The sequence below is a fragment of the Aquila chrysaetos genome, chromosome 9 (assembly GCF_900496995.4).
Source record: "Aquila chrysaetos chrysaetos chromosome 9, bAquChr1.4, whole genome shotgun sequence".
Lineage (NCBI taxonomy): Eukaryota > Metazoa > Chordata > Aves > Accipitriformes > Accipitridae > Aquila > Aquila chrysaetos.
The window spans coordinates 2,824,444-2,840,625 of record NC_044012.1 but is presented as its reverse complement, the minus strand read 5'-3'; the positions used below and the strand labels follow the sequence as shown (position 1 = coordinate 2,840,625).

At 40.3% G+C, this 16,182-nt stretch overlaps 1 protein-coding gene across 1 annotated transcript in view; it reads right to left on the bottom strand.

Annotated features, from left to right (window-relative positions):
• Nucleotides 1–514: 514 nt before the first annotated feature.
• The window catches only part of ZCCHC14 (zinc finger CCHC-type containing 14), a 52,833-nt gene continuing 37,165 nt past the window's right edge, over nucleotides 515–16,182 (bottom strand). Inside the window, exons 3-13 of the mRNA XM_030023878.2 lie at nucleotides 15,925–15,998; nucleotides 13,054–13,125; nucleotides 12,735–12,844; nucleotides 10,740–10,834; nucleotides 10,592–10,646; nucleotides 8,884–9,157; nucleotides 7,411–7,502; nucleotides 5,823–5,950; nucleotides 5,276–5,416; nucleotides 3,714–5,189; nucleotides 515–2,416 (exon numbers count right to left, since the gene is read on the bottom strand). Coding sequence (XP_029879738.1) covers nucleotides 2,361–2,416; nucleotides 3,714–5,189; nucleotides 5,276–5,416; nucleotides 5,823–5,950; nucleotides 7,411–7,502; nucleotides 8,884–9,157; nucleotides 10,592–10,646; nucleotides 10,740–10,834; nucleotides 12,735–12,844; nucleotides 13,054–13,125; nucleotides 15,925–15,998 — 2,573 coding nt within the window. The 3' untranslated portion in view covers nucleotides 515–2,360. The remainder of the gene's footprint in view (nucleotides 2,417–3,713; nucleotides 5,190–5,275; nucleotides 5,417–5,822; nucleotides 5,951–7,410; nucleotides 7,503–8,883; nucleotides 9,158–10,591; nucleotides 10,647–10,739; nucleotides 10,835–12,734; nucleotides 12,845–13,053; nucleotides 13,126–15,924; nucleotides 15,999–16,182) is intronic.

Below are 16,182 nucleotides of genomic sequence, written 5' to 3'. Positions count from 1 at the left end.
GTACAGATTTTTTTTTTTTTGCTGTTGATTTTTGCTATTTTGAGAGGGTTTTTAACACTTGCATGTGTGTTGAAATACAGTTTATTTAAATACAATTCAGTTTTAAAACATTGTTTAAAAAAAGTGGAAAAAAAAAAGAAAGAAAAATAATGTTAAGGTTTGGCTTTCAGCACATGTTCCAGGCCACTGGAGAGACCCTCAAAGCTGGAAATAGTAAACATCGTCACTGAAAACTGCACGTTTCCTTCAGCATAATACAGTATGACAGATTGTTCCTACCATTGTCTCAAGCTCATTAAGGCAAAGTAAATTGCATTGTCAGTTTTCATCACTTTAGTGTTGTAGGTCTGAAGGTTGTTCATTAGAACACAGGTAACCTCCTCAAACGCAGGCAGAGCGAACAGAAGCGTTTCAACAGTGTGTGCAATACTGCGGGTAGTGTGAACTGGGCTGAGGATACACAAATCTGGTATTTTTTTTTTCATTGCATAGGAATAAAAAATATCTTTTTTTAAAACCAAACGTTATGCAAATTTAGATTTTGGTTTCCACGAAGCCAAATCCGCTACGAGCTGCAGATCGCTACCTGGACCGAGTTTGGTTTCTTGCCATCTCACGTTACCGTGCCTCTCCGGTGACGCTCATTTATCCTGCTTGCCTCCCCGGCGAGGCTGACGACTGCCCGCTGAGAAAGCGGGACTGAAGGATGGCCCAGAACATTTCTTTCTTATCAACATGGTCCAGGAAGGTCTCGACTGTCAAGCTACTGCGTTACCCCCTCACACTGATGTTTCATTGCTAAGGCCCGATCTCCTCGGGGCAGCTCTGCACCACTTCAAAACCTTCTCGGATATGACTTCCCTCACTTCCAAGCGAAAGTCAGCTGCGCCACTACAAATACTATTCATCCTGGTGTGGTTTAAATTGGTGTAAGAAATACCTCCAAGTGTAAACAAGGCTTCAGACTTTAAAGGTGTCTTCCAAATTACAGTATGCAAATATCTCTATGTCAGACATTTTAAAGAGAAGGCCTCACCCATTTAATGCCGTCAAATTCCTCGGGTGAGCCATGAGGATTAGTATCTTCTTTCAACCAGACAGGACCAAACTGTTTCAAATTAGCAGTTCAAGATTTGTTTGGCTTCCTCTCAAGTCCTAATTTAGATTTGTCACCCACAAATTATGTACGCTAAGTAGTTAACACCAAAGCTAGTCATCTACAATCTATTGCAACGAAGGAGGCTGACAATAAATCCTTCAAAGTCTTGATAATAATGAAGTTTACTACCTTTTACATGTTTGACTTCTACCACTTCTGAATCCTGTAGCAAAAGCCTTGGGGTAGGAGTCAAAGTTTTTTTTTATATAAAGTAAAGCAAAAGCTTACAAACTCTGCTGCCAGAGTTCTTTTTCTTTTTTAGGATGGTTTAAAATTCATTTACAAAAGCAGAATAATAAGGTTTCTGTGAAAGAGACCTATATACAGTAACAGGACGTAAAGGTTGTTTTGTGTATTACAGGAAAATATCCTTGAAGCCTTTATGACTCTGGAGTCTCTGGGACTTGGACCCTTGGAAACTAAGTTTATTCCACTGCTGGGAACCCAGCACTATCTAGTAATAAGTGAGACAATGAAGCACAAGTTTGTTTCCAGAAGGAACCGAAACTGCTCTGTGTGTTCTTTTGAAAGGGAAAGGAGAGACTTACTTAAGATTTTTATTGTGTAGTTAAGTCACATAGCCTGCTGGTGCCAATTTTTAAAAGTTGGAACTTCTTTGCCTCTTGCACTGGTCTCAGAGTGACACTGTCTGCTAAAAGTGCAGAAAGCTTGAAGAGTTTTACATTCTTCTGTAGTGCAATCCTTAAAAATCCCAGAGATTAGTGCCTGATCACTTTTGAAAAAAAGTAGACATTTTACCTAGCCCAGGGGTGCCAAAGTCCTTCTGGCGAACGGCCGCTCCTACCTTCAGCCTCCAGCTTCAACTTCAGAATGTAGCTGCCCTGGAGTTAGACATTTCACCTTAGAAAGTCCACCTATGGCAACATTCTCCAGCAAAAAAAGTACCTCGGATGTTGTACTTGCAACAGAAAATGCAGCTGGCCAGCTCCACCATCCATCCAGTACGCATCGGTCCTATGACACGTAGTCAGAAGTTCCAACAACAAGATCCAAGCTTGAATTTGGCAATCAAAAATGGGTTTGATGCACCCCTAAGCTAGATTTTCTACCTAGTCTAATAAAGTAAAGCACCTTTGGATTAAAAAATACATTAAGCTTAACAGCAACTGGACGTCTCAGTTTTGTATTTCAATCTCCTTGTATCTCCATGGCTTACAGTATTTTCTTGCCAGATAAAATATCAGTCTGTGGAGTCAAGACTTTCAGAGGGAGGAGCGTATTTCAGCCTAAACGTACCTGGGGGAGAGGAAACAGAAGAATTAAACATCATCAACCTTCTCGCATCTGTTGCATCTCAGAACTTTCTAAAACAACGTGCTTCTTATTAGACATGTAACGCAATATTGCAGCGTACCACCAGCTTGCAGCGCCGCGGTGAAGCTGCAGAAGAGGCTGACAAGCATGTGTCTGCAGCTGGCGGAAATGAAAATCATAGTTTTACACAGTAAAACTCACCAGCTTAGATGTAGTTTCAGGGCTGGCAAAAATTCGTTTGGGATAGTTTAAATGGAAATTTAATTAATGAAATGAAATTCAGCTTAAAAAGACAGCGGACTACATTTCTGAAGTTCTCCGAATTATGACTGACGAGGCAGTGTTGTTTCTTGCCCACTGGCTACTATCAAAATATTAGCCACAGAAACTCCACTAATTAGTTACATTTTCGCACTGCTGTAAATTGCTGCCTCAAAATCAGTCACCTGTTAATTTATAGTGGTCAAATACTTGAGACCTTGTCTGCACCGTATAAAACCAGATACAGACATACACTATAGACAAGACACAATGCAAAACATAACACCTCAGAGCTGTTCGCTCCAGTCAAAAGTTTGTATTTAATTTTTTAAGACTACACCACGTGCAAATTATTTCAACACAATATGTCAATCAAAATAAACAAGAAAAATAGGACTAAGAAGTGCTCTCAGTGTTTCCCGCCCAGAATTATGGATTTCAACTCTCTCCTGGAGAAGCCTGTGCTGTACCCATGTAAGCAACATGCCCTACAAAATAATTATAGCAGCAAACACAGGACCGTCAAGAGCATTTGAACAGTAATTCTTCATTTAGGTTACTATTTTGGGGAGGAAGGGAAAGGGGGAACAGAGATGGTCAGTTTGTAAACTTCCCGGGGAACTTGCAGTTATAACTCAAGGTGACCTGGATGACAAGGTATAAGCAGCAACAACAATTCCGCTGCAACCTGTCCACAAAAGCTCCTTCCCTCCCTCCCGCAGAGCCTGCTTCTCTCCTTCCCAGAAACCAGCACAAGCCCCGCAGAGCACCCGGGTCTGACCCAGGGCCTTACTGGGGCCCTGTCCTCGTGTTGGGTCTGCAAAAAAACAAGTTTCAACTTTTGCCAATATAGCCCAAAACCACCAGCTTTCAAGAACAAGATTTTTTTTTTTTATGCAAGTCAGAAATGAAAAGATTACGGCACTGCGACCAGACTCCCTCCTGCCATTCCCCCTGGCTAAACACAACGCTCTGCATGTAAGCCCCGTCCCGCATCAGTCCCTCCACCTGCTTTTACCTTGTCGATTGAAATCCATCGGAGGCTGTTTGCAGTCCTGAGCTCTGTGACCACTGGCCCCGCAGTTGTAACAGGAGAGATTCCCATTTTTTTTGTGACTTGAACCATTGCTGTTTCCCATCATTCCCTGTGCCTGATACACCCCTGCTGTCCCTGCCATAAAGTTCTGCATTGGTGGTACCGCAAACGTCGACTGCCCAGTCATTACGGAGTCCGGTGCTATACCGCTGTTGTAAGCGGTGTGGACCACGGGGAAAGTCGTGCTGCTGTTGTACTGCTGCGTGTTGATATAGCCGTTACTACACAAAGGGTTGAAGGGCAGAAACGGAAAAGTAAACATTGAAGGTCCTGAAAAGGGGTGCTGAAAATAGTTAGCGTAGCTGACGGTCATACCACTCGAACCACAGTTCCCGCTGCACCCGCAGGAGCTGCACACCATGCACCCGGGCGGCTGCGGCTGCTGCTGCTGGTGGTGATGGTGGTGATGGTTCTGGTTTGGTACTGGGATGCTCCCTGCGGATCCGCTGCTGCTGCTGCTGCTGCTGCTACTGCTGCTGCTGCTGCTGCTGCTGTAGAAGTTGTTCTCGGCGACAGATGAGAGTGTGGGGCTGGAGCTGGGTGCAGGGCAGCTTGGCAAATTCGCCATGGTTGCAAACGATGTGGAGGGGTGGCTGCTGGAGGAGGCTGCATTACTGTTTGCGCAGAAGCTGCCTTGCATTGGCGCCACTGGCACGCTGCTCATTGCAGAAAAGGCAACTTTGGTGTTGGCTGTGTAGAGAGCAGTCCGGGGATTTATTATTGCAGGGGACACCGTTATTTGCATATTACTGGAGCAGGAAGTCTGTCCGGCAATGGCAGAATCGGTAGGAAGAGACGAAGACACCAGGAGTTTGATGGGTGGACGAGCCACATGGAAGACTGTGCTGGATGTTACAGTGGCAGCAGTACTCGTTTCTACTATTAATCCCGGCTGCTGAGCTGTTTTTATCACTCTGTCCAGAGTCGAAGCATGTACGACTTTGGTTCGAGGACCAAAGTTAATAGTGGATGTGGGTGAGCTGTTCTCAGCAGCCCCTGACAGCACTTGCAAGGGCTGGTGGGGAGAAGATGCAGACATTACATCCACCACTGCATTTCCAAAGCTCTTTTCCATTTTTATGCTGCCCCTAGGTCCAGGAGAAACTTTATTTCTTTCCTCTAAAGATAAAAGAGAATGCATAGACGATGAAAGTAGCTTCATGTCTGCATTGCCACGGTCTGATTTATGCACTGAATTTAGCATCCGAATGGGGGTGATATGAGTAGAGGCCGCTGACATCATTTGCATTGGCAGAGCGTGGTGGCCGGACGGATTGGAGCCTGCATCGTTTTGCACTGGTAAGACCTGAGCCGTGGGTCTGGCAGAGCTCGAAGTGAAATGATTCAGTAACATCACTGGCTTCTCCTTTTCTGAACCGTCTAAGTGAATCTCTAAACCTAGGGACAGAAACATCTATAAATACAACTGCTTCACTAGACAAAGCTGGGCAACACAGGCACACTCTTTGGTCGTTTCTGCTTACGTCTCTCGTTCTCCTCGGCGCTGTCTGAGCTCTCTTCCCTTGTCTGGATCCCCATGGGGCTGGAAGAAGAGCTGGAGTACTCAGAAGAGCTGCCCTCCCGGGGCAGTGGGTGGGCTGGCTGATCCACATCCACTCGCAGCTCTGCAGATAAAGGGTGTGCGAGTAATCAGGGAAAGCAAACAAGAGTGGTAACACCTACTCGACAGGACCTAATTACAACTGTTTCATGACACCGTCTAACATACAGCGATGCTCAAGATTTACAGAGATACGTATCAGCTAAGAAGCAGGGGTCTGGAGGGGTAACACTCGCTGACTAGTGCAGCTAGCCATTCACACAGAGGCCAGGAAGAGGAAGCTACTTTTTATTGCACTCCATATACACAGGAATTGGACTTTTTGACTGCTCCCTATTAAGCCAATGACATTTTGGAAGATAAAGCTTACGACAGGTTGGTGAAAAAGCAGCGTAAGAATGAGCTTGCTCTTGAGCAAGGACATATTCAGCCCCGAAAGCACAGCAGTGTCCCTTGCTCCTCTTTCTTACCTGCAGCATGGTTGCCACGAATACTCTGGATAGGCCCTACATGCGTAGTAGGGGGAACCCTTGCCACACCGCTGCTGGTAACTGAAGAAGGTGTTGTGGGGTTTAGGCACCGTTTCTCCGATTTTTCTCTACAGGGTGATGGAGAAACATATGAAGAAGCAGAAACTGGCTAGAGCACAACAGATAAATCAACTTCTGAATGAAAACTGAAGCAGACAAAGCCCACTAAGTAATCCACTAAATGTTATGCTAATTTCAAATGGAAACGTTTGGAAATTGCATCAATCTTGACCATAGCTTCCTGCCAGCAGTTACATTTGGACTGCTTGCCATCTGATTACAATACTCTTATTTGTACAAAGTAAAACATCACCAAACGGTGACTAAATTCTATCACACTTTACTTAAGCGCGTCCCAAACCTAGCCGTGCACACCAAGACCGAAGAGAAGGCAACGCAGTCCAAATTCTTCATTTTGCCAACACACTCTGGAAAAACTAAGAGTGATGAAATATGCTGTCAAAGAACTTTGATAAATGGGCATGGATTTGGATTTTTTTTTTAATTGCTTTTTAAGTAACTGCAGTAGCTTCAGAATAAACATTTCCCTCTAAATGGAGATATAAAAAAATAGGACAATCTGTTGCACCAGTTTCCCCAAAGGACTATTAATATGGTACAGAGCACTGGCCTTCTTTATATCACCACCACCGCATAAAGCTGTGATCTTCCTGAGACCAGGGATACCTGCAACAGCCCTGACTTTCAGTGGTTTGTCCCCATACAAAGTTAGAAGTCCAGACCCTGTACGGGTACCATCTGGCAACCCGCACCCCAGCTCCGGCAGTCAGCAAAGGCCCGAGCGGCTGCAGCTGCCACAGCTGGCTTGGGTCACTGCGGGACACCAAGCAGGCTCTCAAAGCAGCTGTGCTCCGTCTGCACTGACTGGAAGCCAAAAAATTGTCAGGTCTTACGAAGAAAAAGTCCTGCTGGGCACCCTGACTTTCTGGGTGCATCACCTGAGCTTGCAAACCCTACAGCTCAGTGGCTTGCTTGCCCGATTCCCTCCTACCCCACGAAGCTCAGGTAGGTGGTAAGCCCAAAACCTAAATGGGCTTTGCACACTTGCTTTACAATACCCGTTATACAAGTTTAAAAAAAAAACAAACAACAAAAAACCCTCCACAAAACCCAAGCAACAGCATGTATCTTTTGTAAATTATTTAAAAAACATCCCCCTCCTTAGAAGAGCTGTCAATGTGACAGGTGAAGACAGGCATTTATGTTACGACTGGGTTGCCATGTCCTTTTAAAACGGAGTTCGCAAATTCTTTACATTTGGTTATCCTTACCACAACCCTGAACAGACAACAGTAAACCAGTAAGTACTAAATATTATCTAGTCGGCCCCCATTTCAAGAGCTTTTCAAAGTAACCGACACAACTGCAGAGGAAAGGAGATAAGCATTATGCCTATTTACAGGTGGGAATCCTCGTAGGTTTATGGTCTGGAAAGCAACGACCATTGTAAAACTTTCATTAAATATCTTAGGACCTTAAAAAGACAGTCCCCCCCACCCCCACTTACTTCTCCAACTCTAGCTGGGTCTTGAGCTTCTTCTTTGCTCCCATGGTGAGGGATTCAAACTTATTCAGATCTTCCTCAGTAAGGCTCAGAAACTTGTAAAGAAAAAAATGCCATGCTTAGTTTTACAGCCTGAAATATTCTTATTTACATTTTCAGTAAAGATCAGTTCTGAAAGGCAATTTTAAAACCATTTTTTTAATATCTGTTAATTCAGAGAAACTCTCTACTCCAGTTTTAAATTATAGAATCAGTGTAGAATAAAAATGTGGGGGACTGGCATGAAAGAAAGAAATCTGTAGATTAAATTTAATTAGGTATGTGCTTACAGTAACTATTCGCAATAAAGATGAAGTAATTAGTGTACATATTAAAACAGAACTTCGTTCTATAAATGAGTTTAAGGATCTTTCTCTTAAAAAAAAAAAATCACTCTAGTTTTCCTAGTTGTGTCATTTAACACAGAAATTAATGTGCAGTCATCTCATCAGTTTAATTGGAAAATATACTCCAAAATTAAATTTTGTAATAAAATACAGACATAGAATATGAAAATAAAATATAAAAGTTTATAATATAATGAAAATTAAAGCCAGCAAAGTATGCATAATAATACGTGCTTTTAAAAACACACTAGAATATGCACAGCTTTGCTACTTTAATAAAGAAAAAAATCACTATATATTTCCCCTCACATAATGAAGAAAATAAAATCAGAAGACTCTGGTAACAGATTATAATTAAATACATACAATGTACTATAACCAGCACAAAGCCATCCCAATTTAGACCTGGCTCAACCTAAGCACTTAGTCCACTGGAGGGCGCTCAAGGCTAAAAGACAGTGAGCGGACATGAATTTTACAGATGGAGCTGGGTAAATGCTGTAAAAGTATTCTATTTAGATAAAATCCAGCACACATAGGTATCATTCCTAACTCTTACTATGCAAATACATAAGCGATTATTTTTCCACAAGAATTTCTGCAGAAAACAAAAACCTCACATTCACTTGCAGGTACGTGCACACGCTGATGTTCACGTCAGAAATCGTTGTGAATCTATTTTTGAAAATAAGGATAACCAAATATTTTGGGAGAAAAATCAATCAAGAAGCAGAAATTAAAAAAAAAAAAATCAACAAATTTTAGCTATCTACTGCACATCAAAGGGATGAACAGGGAGCCAAAGCAGAGCTCCTAAGACAGCATGCAAGTTGGATCTTCAAGCATTCAGTGAAGAATTCTGAAACTGGCAGCAGCTGTTGAACAGCCCAGGCCCCGGACACAACACAGATCGAAAATAGAAATAAGGTTTTCATCCAAATATTACTGCTTCAAGAGAGCGCAAACCTTCACGGCATTTGCCAATAACTTCTGCAATTCTCAGTGCAGATGTTTGCAGCCTCTCTCTCTGCACTAGAGAATACAAGGATAATTTAAGAGATGGCACCCTTTTCTTCATCTACTGCCCTACCTTCTCCATGGTGAGCTGTTTGAAGACAGGATAATATTTGTGCAACCGCAGTTTCCTGAGCCAGTCTAAGATCCCATTTTGCTCCTGTGTCTGAGGGGTCTGTGGACTGGAAGACATTAACATGGGTGAAGAAGAGGTGTCCATCTGGGTGCGATAGGCCAGCGATGAGCCAGTACCTCCTGCATGGGAACAGTGGGGTAGTGCAACGGGAGCAGCAGCCGAGTGCTGAACGTGATTCTGAGAAGACTGAATGCCAGCCACTCCACATATAGGTCTGCAAAATAGTAACATAATTTGATTTAGCACATTGAATCTGTCACCCAGAATTCAGCTACTACGGCCATACAGATCTACCACTTCCAGGATTACTGGTAAAATCTGCACTGTTTGATCCAAGTTACAGATTTGTACATATGCTGTTCAATAGCACAATAAAAACAGTGCAGTTTATGGCAAATGGTAAGCCTTATCTTCAGCTTTAGCAGAGGTTTCCTTCTATAATCACAGAAAATATATGTTCTACTACCTCTCTGTGATTTAAAAAAGATTTAGAGAGAACGGCCGTGGTGCAGCTTTGCATTATTAAAAAGAAAAAAAGAAGCCCAAATATAATCCTGTGGAAATTTTTTTTACATGTGGAAGTGGCAAAATAACCCACAATATTGGCTCCTTGGAGGGTTCTGGTTTGTGCTGGAGAAAATGAAAATTGCCTCTTAAAAGAATGAGTTCTGAGTTTGTTAAATCCTAACAAAAGGCAAGAGAATTTCTTCCCTCCTTTTCCCAAGGCTGACTTCTACCTCCCTTGGAAGAGGCTTCCTTCCTCCCTCTGAAAGGAAAACCCCTGCTGTACAAGGAAACATGCAAATATGCTCTAGAGAGAAAAAACCCTTTTAGAGATGCTCTAGTCTCCCTTTACCCAGGAAGACTTATACTAGGGACAACCAGATCTGTGCCTACAATTCAGATGATCATTATTCCTTTTAAGTATGTGATTGAGACCATTACGACTTACGCAGTAAGCAGCAGATCACGAAGAAAGCATCCATCACCACAGCTCAACATTGAAGTGTTGATGCCAATTAGTAGTTACAGCTTTAAACAATTTGAGAAACGCTGCTTAAAACACGCATTCATAGGTTTTACTGCCAGCAGAAACACTGCAATCGTCTCATCTCCTATATAACGCTGGTCAAAAGGTTTCCCTAAGAGCTGCTGCTGATGTGATAACCGCCAGTGACAAGAGATTCTGTCACAATGCTAGAAAGTTTGGTCCAAAGGTAATTACATTTTATATCCTTTGTTTTTGAAGCTGAAGTTGAATTCTATCTTCCATTTCCAGTAATTGTATCACATGATATTTTGACTTGCAAACTGTTACCTATGTTTTGTTGTATTTGTGATCAACTCACTGCAAAACTCTTCTTCAAGCAATTACCTATACTGAGCTCTAAGATGTGTTTTCTTAAGGCATGTGAATAATGAACAAATGACAACACTAGGAATGCTAGTAGTACCTTATACCAATATTCTCACCATTTGTCTCTTCACACACTAAGATCACACACTAAGGCTAGAATTTCTTAAAGTCTTCTACAGATGAATATGGAAGTGTAGATGCAAATAAATCCCCGAGATGAGACAGATAATTACCTATGTAATGGGGTTTTACAACTAACCAGAACAAATGTAAACAAAATAAATATTTCACCTTCCAGATGTTCCCAGCGTAGTTCCTACTTTATACAGGGAGGGGTTGCCAGGATCTAAAAACAGGGAACAGAAGTTACAAATGGCATCGGCTTATGAAATGTACATCAGTACAAAAAAATTCATTTTTAAACTTTATTTAAACTTACTTGAACTCTGAAGTTGCTGTGAAGGAGATGAAGTGCTGAAGAACTTTCTAACGTGGTCATTTTTCACCACATGGGAAGGTAATGGTGCCAAATACCTGCGTGTTCATCAAAAGCAAACAAACCCCCCCCATTCTGTTATATTTGGTTTGCAGCTGCCTATGCAATCATGACTGTATGTGAAATTTTGAAATTGAATTTGAAATTTTGAAACTAAAACATAAAAGACATTTCAAATTAATAGCACCATGCAATTCTGAATCAAAGTAGACTTGAAATGTATGGACATTCTTATCCTTAATAATACTTAAAACACATTACCATTGTGTCGCTTTCACTCTGTTTAGTGTTTCACTAAAGATACTTAATTTAGGAACACCGAACACTTGTAAGGCAGAAAATGTTAAAATATAAACTTGAAACTTCCCTTTCAAATTCACAAACCTAAGACCATAAAATATAGATGTATCTGTTATTTAATTTTCTCCTCTTCAAGATAAACAGCAGATGCAGAGTCTGGCAGTGTAGGGGAAAAAGGCTGTAAAACTTATGTCACATTCTCCCGGTACTGCTGTGCCTCTTTTGGGGGGAAAAAATGGCAATCTCCTAAAACTGTGCAATGTATGAAGTGTGTTCTGTCAACATGACTAAACTTCTTCTTGTCATGCAAACTCGGCTGCCTTTTGCCACATCTTCTATAGATTTGAAAATGTATAGAAAATTGTTTAAAAAAAGAAAGCATTTTGACCATATCTCTGTCATTTTTTAAAAGTCTTTGAATAAAAAGTAATTCAGCTATACACACAATGTGCTTTCCACCTTGAAAAATCACAGTTCATTTCTGAATTTTTCAAATATGTAGCACTTAACAGAACAGCCTCTTTCTCTGCTCCAAAGATACAACCGTTGCTGTGTAAACGCAGTTTGCTGCTCTATTAACCTAGATTTGTAAAGACTGTTGCTAGCTAAACAGCACCAGCAGCAACATGCATTCTCTCTTACCCTCCCTAATTCTTGTCAATAGGCTGTGATCCTCAAAGCACAGAAGGGACTGTTTGAAATTTTAACACTGTTTGCCATGAAAAATAATCTAGGCATGCACCTGCTGGCTCTGACTATGGAAAAACAATATCCACGCTGCCAATGATGGACAAAAGTCTGTCGTGACTTAGGGAAAATAGGTGTTTAGCAGAAGCTCTAACAAAATTAATTAGTATTTTAAAACGTCATTTAATACTTTGCAGATACAGACAGTAGTAGCTGAAAAAAATTTAAGTCCCTCAACTTCTCCTAGCAAAACTATTTCAGTATTTAGAAAGAGAGAACTGATGTGACCTGCCACAGATGATGATTTTTAAATTGGTGGTTTAGGTTAGATAATGGCCAGGTGATTTGTGATAATGTGAGGAGGTACTATCTAAGGCTTCAAAAATTTCTTAGCTGTTAATGGCTTCCAAAAATTTAATGGCTGTAATATATACATACCTACCTTTTTAAAATTAAAATAAACATCACGACAACTTAGAACAACTGAGACAATAAAAAACTCTGTGAAAGGGTGGGGGAATGGGGGGGAAATCCCCACAACCCATCCCTCAATACAGAAGAATGACTATTCAGGCAACTATTTTTTCCTGAGCTTTGATGTTTTTTTTTTTAAAGCAGTTTTGGCTATTTTTTGAGTCCAAACCAAGCTTCTGCAAAGCCAATGATCCTCTATTTGTTTTTAACAAGGAATGAGGAAATGTCAGTTCTCCAGGAAGCTTAATACAGAATATTATTACCATCTGTATTTCTGAAGAAAGAATTCCTGAAAAATTCTAATGCACTGGAATTAGTAGAACGTCAAGAAATAATGCTTAGGATCAAGCTCTAATTTCTTGAAAGTAATTTAGAGTATGAGCATAATATTTCTATTTCCTGTTTCTTTCTTCCACTTGGTGAAAAAAGCCAAGTGTCAAGATAAAAAAACCCACAACAATAAAAAACACAGCATACCTAAGGTCCGATTCCAGGTCCATGTGGTTCCGTTCTAGGTAAAATGAATCTGGACCAGCTAGGCAAGGAATGAATTTCTCCAAGTTTTCTTCTGGATACAGCTGAGATAGCTAAAGGTGGAGGATATGACAAATAGTAAGTGAAAAGAACACTTGTTACTCATAGGAGATTCAAGGCACAGCAATTTATAAGTCAGACATTTTATGAAATTCAATCTATCTGTATTATCTCAGTACATTTTGAAAAATGTCATTGAACAAAATTACATACAGGGTCAAAACATCTCTCCATTTTCAAGTATTTTTCGTATTGCCTTTACCTTTGAAATAAATTCAGTCACTTCAGTGGAAGATTTGGTTACCAGCGTCACTGAAGAATCAGACCACAGGACCTTAGGAAGTAAAAAGTACTCAGTTTAGTAACTAATAGTCAGAGATTTAAGTTTGGTTCCAAAAGATCAATAACAGGTATCAAATGTCCCCCACAGACCGCAAGAAATTTTGTAACCTGTGACATCAATAAGGAAAAATTTTTTTTGTGTACAAGTTACTATTACTCAGTCCTCCCTCGCTGCCCGATTCTTGCTGTTATTATACTTAACAACTATTCTGAATGCTTGAAAAAGCACTTCATAGTTTACACAGCCATTGCACACTGCAGACATCCAGTATTAAGGAACAGACTACTAAGTAATGGAATATTTTTTTTCTTATTATTGTTAAAGAAAACAGCTGGTTTGTAGAATCTGATGTACAATATGAACAACTCACCACAGCACAACAGTGCCTATTTATAATTAATCAACTCCATATGGCATGCAAATTGAAGATGGCAGCAAATCACCCCACTGCAAAAAAAGGCAGAACCTTAGAAAAGAAACCTGCAGTTACTGCTCTAGCTGTGCTCTTTAGACACCATCTTGTATATGCCCTAGAAAAAGGAAAGAGTTCAGTATCTCTTCCCATACGCTTTCTGCATTAAGTCATTACATTCTTAGATACAGAGGCATTTATTGCTTGGTAGATGATTAGTTTAACTGAGCCAAAAGTCAGGATTTCTTGGCACGAAGAATATCAGCATGAGACTGGCCAGTGATAAGTCCCTTCAGACTTAAGATACATCTATTCAAGGCGTTTGGAAGGCATATGGATCTTCAGCAGTTCTATAGAGGAAGAAGCTGGTTTTATGTGTTTAAGAATCAGGAGGCCATCTTCTCACATGACACTAGTTTCAATGACAACTGAAAACATACACAAAGTTTTTCCAGCCATCAGAATGCTGCCAAAAAGACTGGTGAGAGGAGAGTATTTCAAAATATATTACATAATGGAGGAATTTCCTCTCTGCAGAGCTGTTACACAAAAAGTAAGGGGAAAAAAAAAAGAAAAGAAGAAAGAATACTTAAGCAGTTTCTGGTTTTACAAAGCCTGTAGGGGTTTTTGCTTGTTTTTTTAAAGTTTGTGATAAATTAATACTTTTTTTTAGATTCATGAGAAAATTCAGAAAATATAGGAGAAATTTCTTTCTTTCTAGTTTTGTTATAACCCGACATTTGTTACGACTTATGTTTTGCTAAGTTGTTATAATTTTCAATACTTATAAAACAATAATGTGAACCATAAATGCAGAGAACAATAGCGTTGTGAAGCGATGCTGAAAACACTAAACTGGTCTATCTATTGACCTTCTATTCCCAAGCTACTAAACAAAACATTTAATAGTTGGGTTTCTAACCCAGCAAACAGCAATTTATTACCTCAGCTAAACTATGCACTGTTCTTTCACAGTTACAAGCTGTCAAGTGAAATACTGGTAAAAGTAATTTCTGGTATTTATAGAAGAATTTATAACAAGAAAAGATGTTTCACAAGATACTAATACATAACCGGAGTCCAGACAACTGTACAATTCATAAAGATTTTTAAAACCCTTTGAAAAAATCCTTTCTAATATTGATGACATTTGGAACAATCACGGGATTCAGAAATTCAGAACATTATCCATGAATCGAGTCACGCAGAGGTTAATGCTGTCAACATCACAAGAAGATGCTAAACTGATGCTCTATCTTGGGTGGTAGTTTTAAAGAGTAACTTTTTCTTTTTGGTAAAAGTTGTAGATAATTGAAATTCTACTGTCCATTTTCTTTCGGGTTCTCCTTTTCACACCAACTGTTTGGCTCTGTTGCCTCATTAAGCAAACCAAAGACATTTTCTGGGCTTTGCATTCTGAATTTTGGAATACGTCGTTCCAACTAGATGGGAGAAAAGCAGTTTGTCATTCTTTCTCGCCAGCACCCAGAATCCAGTCTCCGCTATTAATACAAGGTTTCACAGAATGAAGTCATCCCTCCACAGAAATTGTGAGCAATGACCGAACCTCCAAAACCTGCGTAAAAACAGGGGGGAAGCCACTTCTCCTAGCAGCTTGTGGCTAACCACTCTCATTCCAAAGAAACTATTCTCACTTCCAGTTTGAATTAGTCTGGCTTCAATTTTCAGATGACAGTTCCTGTTATGCCCTTTTCTGCTAGATTAACGCCCCCTTTATTGTAAAATATTTTCTTCCCTTTGAAAACGCTTTTATATGATACTGAAAGTCATCTTTCAGTCAAGTTCTTTAAGTCTCTCACTACATGGCATTTTCCTCCAGCCTTGAATAATTTCCATAGCTATTTTCTGTACTCTTCAACACCCCTTTTAAAACCAGTAACGCCTGAACCATATGCCAGTCTCACACTCCCCTCAATGCTGAATGCAAAGACAAATGACCATCCTACCTCTTTTCCCATACGTGCAGCAGTACCCTAAGAGTCTAAATTCTCATTTGTCCAGATTAAGACTTAAATTCTTTCTAGCTTCTGCATTCCAGCACATAACCGTTCTAAGTGCGGCATGATATTTTCCCCTAAATATATACTTTGCCACGACTTACTGCATTAGACTGAATATTTTTTTTTGCCTGTGTCCCACTTACCAGACAATCTCTGAATCATCCACAAATGTTCATCAACAGCCATTTATGACTACTTCCAAATAATTGATTAAAAAATACAGCCACCATTTATCCCGAAGGACCTCCACTAGACCAATTTCTGGGATCTAACAATAAAGTTTGAGAATTTCTTTAACTCCTTAAATATTATCCACCCTTCTTTCCCTGTAAAAAAACCCCAATCACCAAAACTTACCTCAAAGGAATATTCAACATTTCTTTCATTCTTCTTGTGTGCCAGTCCCTTTAATTCTACTTTTTCAACACTCACTATGAAAAAGCAAAGAGATAAGAAGAATGAGGAGGATATTCTTAAATGCATGCAAAAGTGATGACTCTTTGGTAGTGCCAGGAGTTGCTTTGAGAGCATCTGACGACTTGCGGCGGTGCTTAAAGTGCACAGCTTGGGCTTGCCTCACTCAGCAGGTAGGAAGGTTGATTCCACCGCTGCATG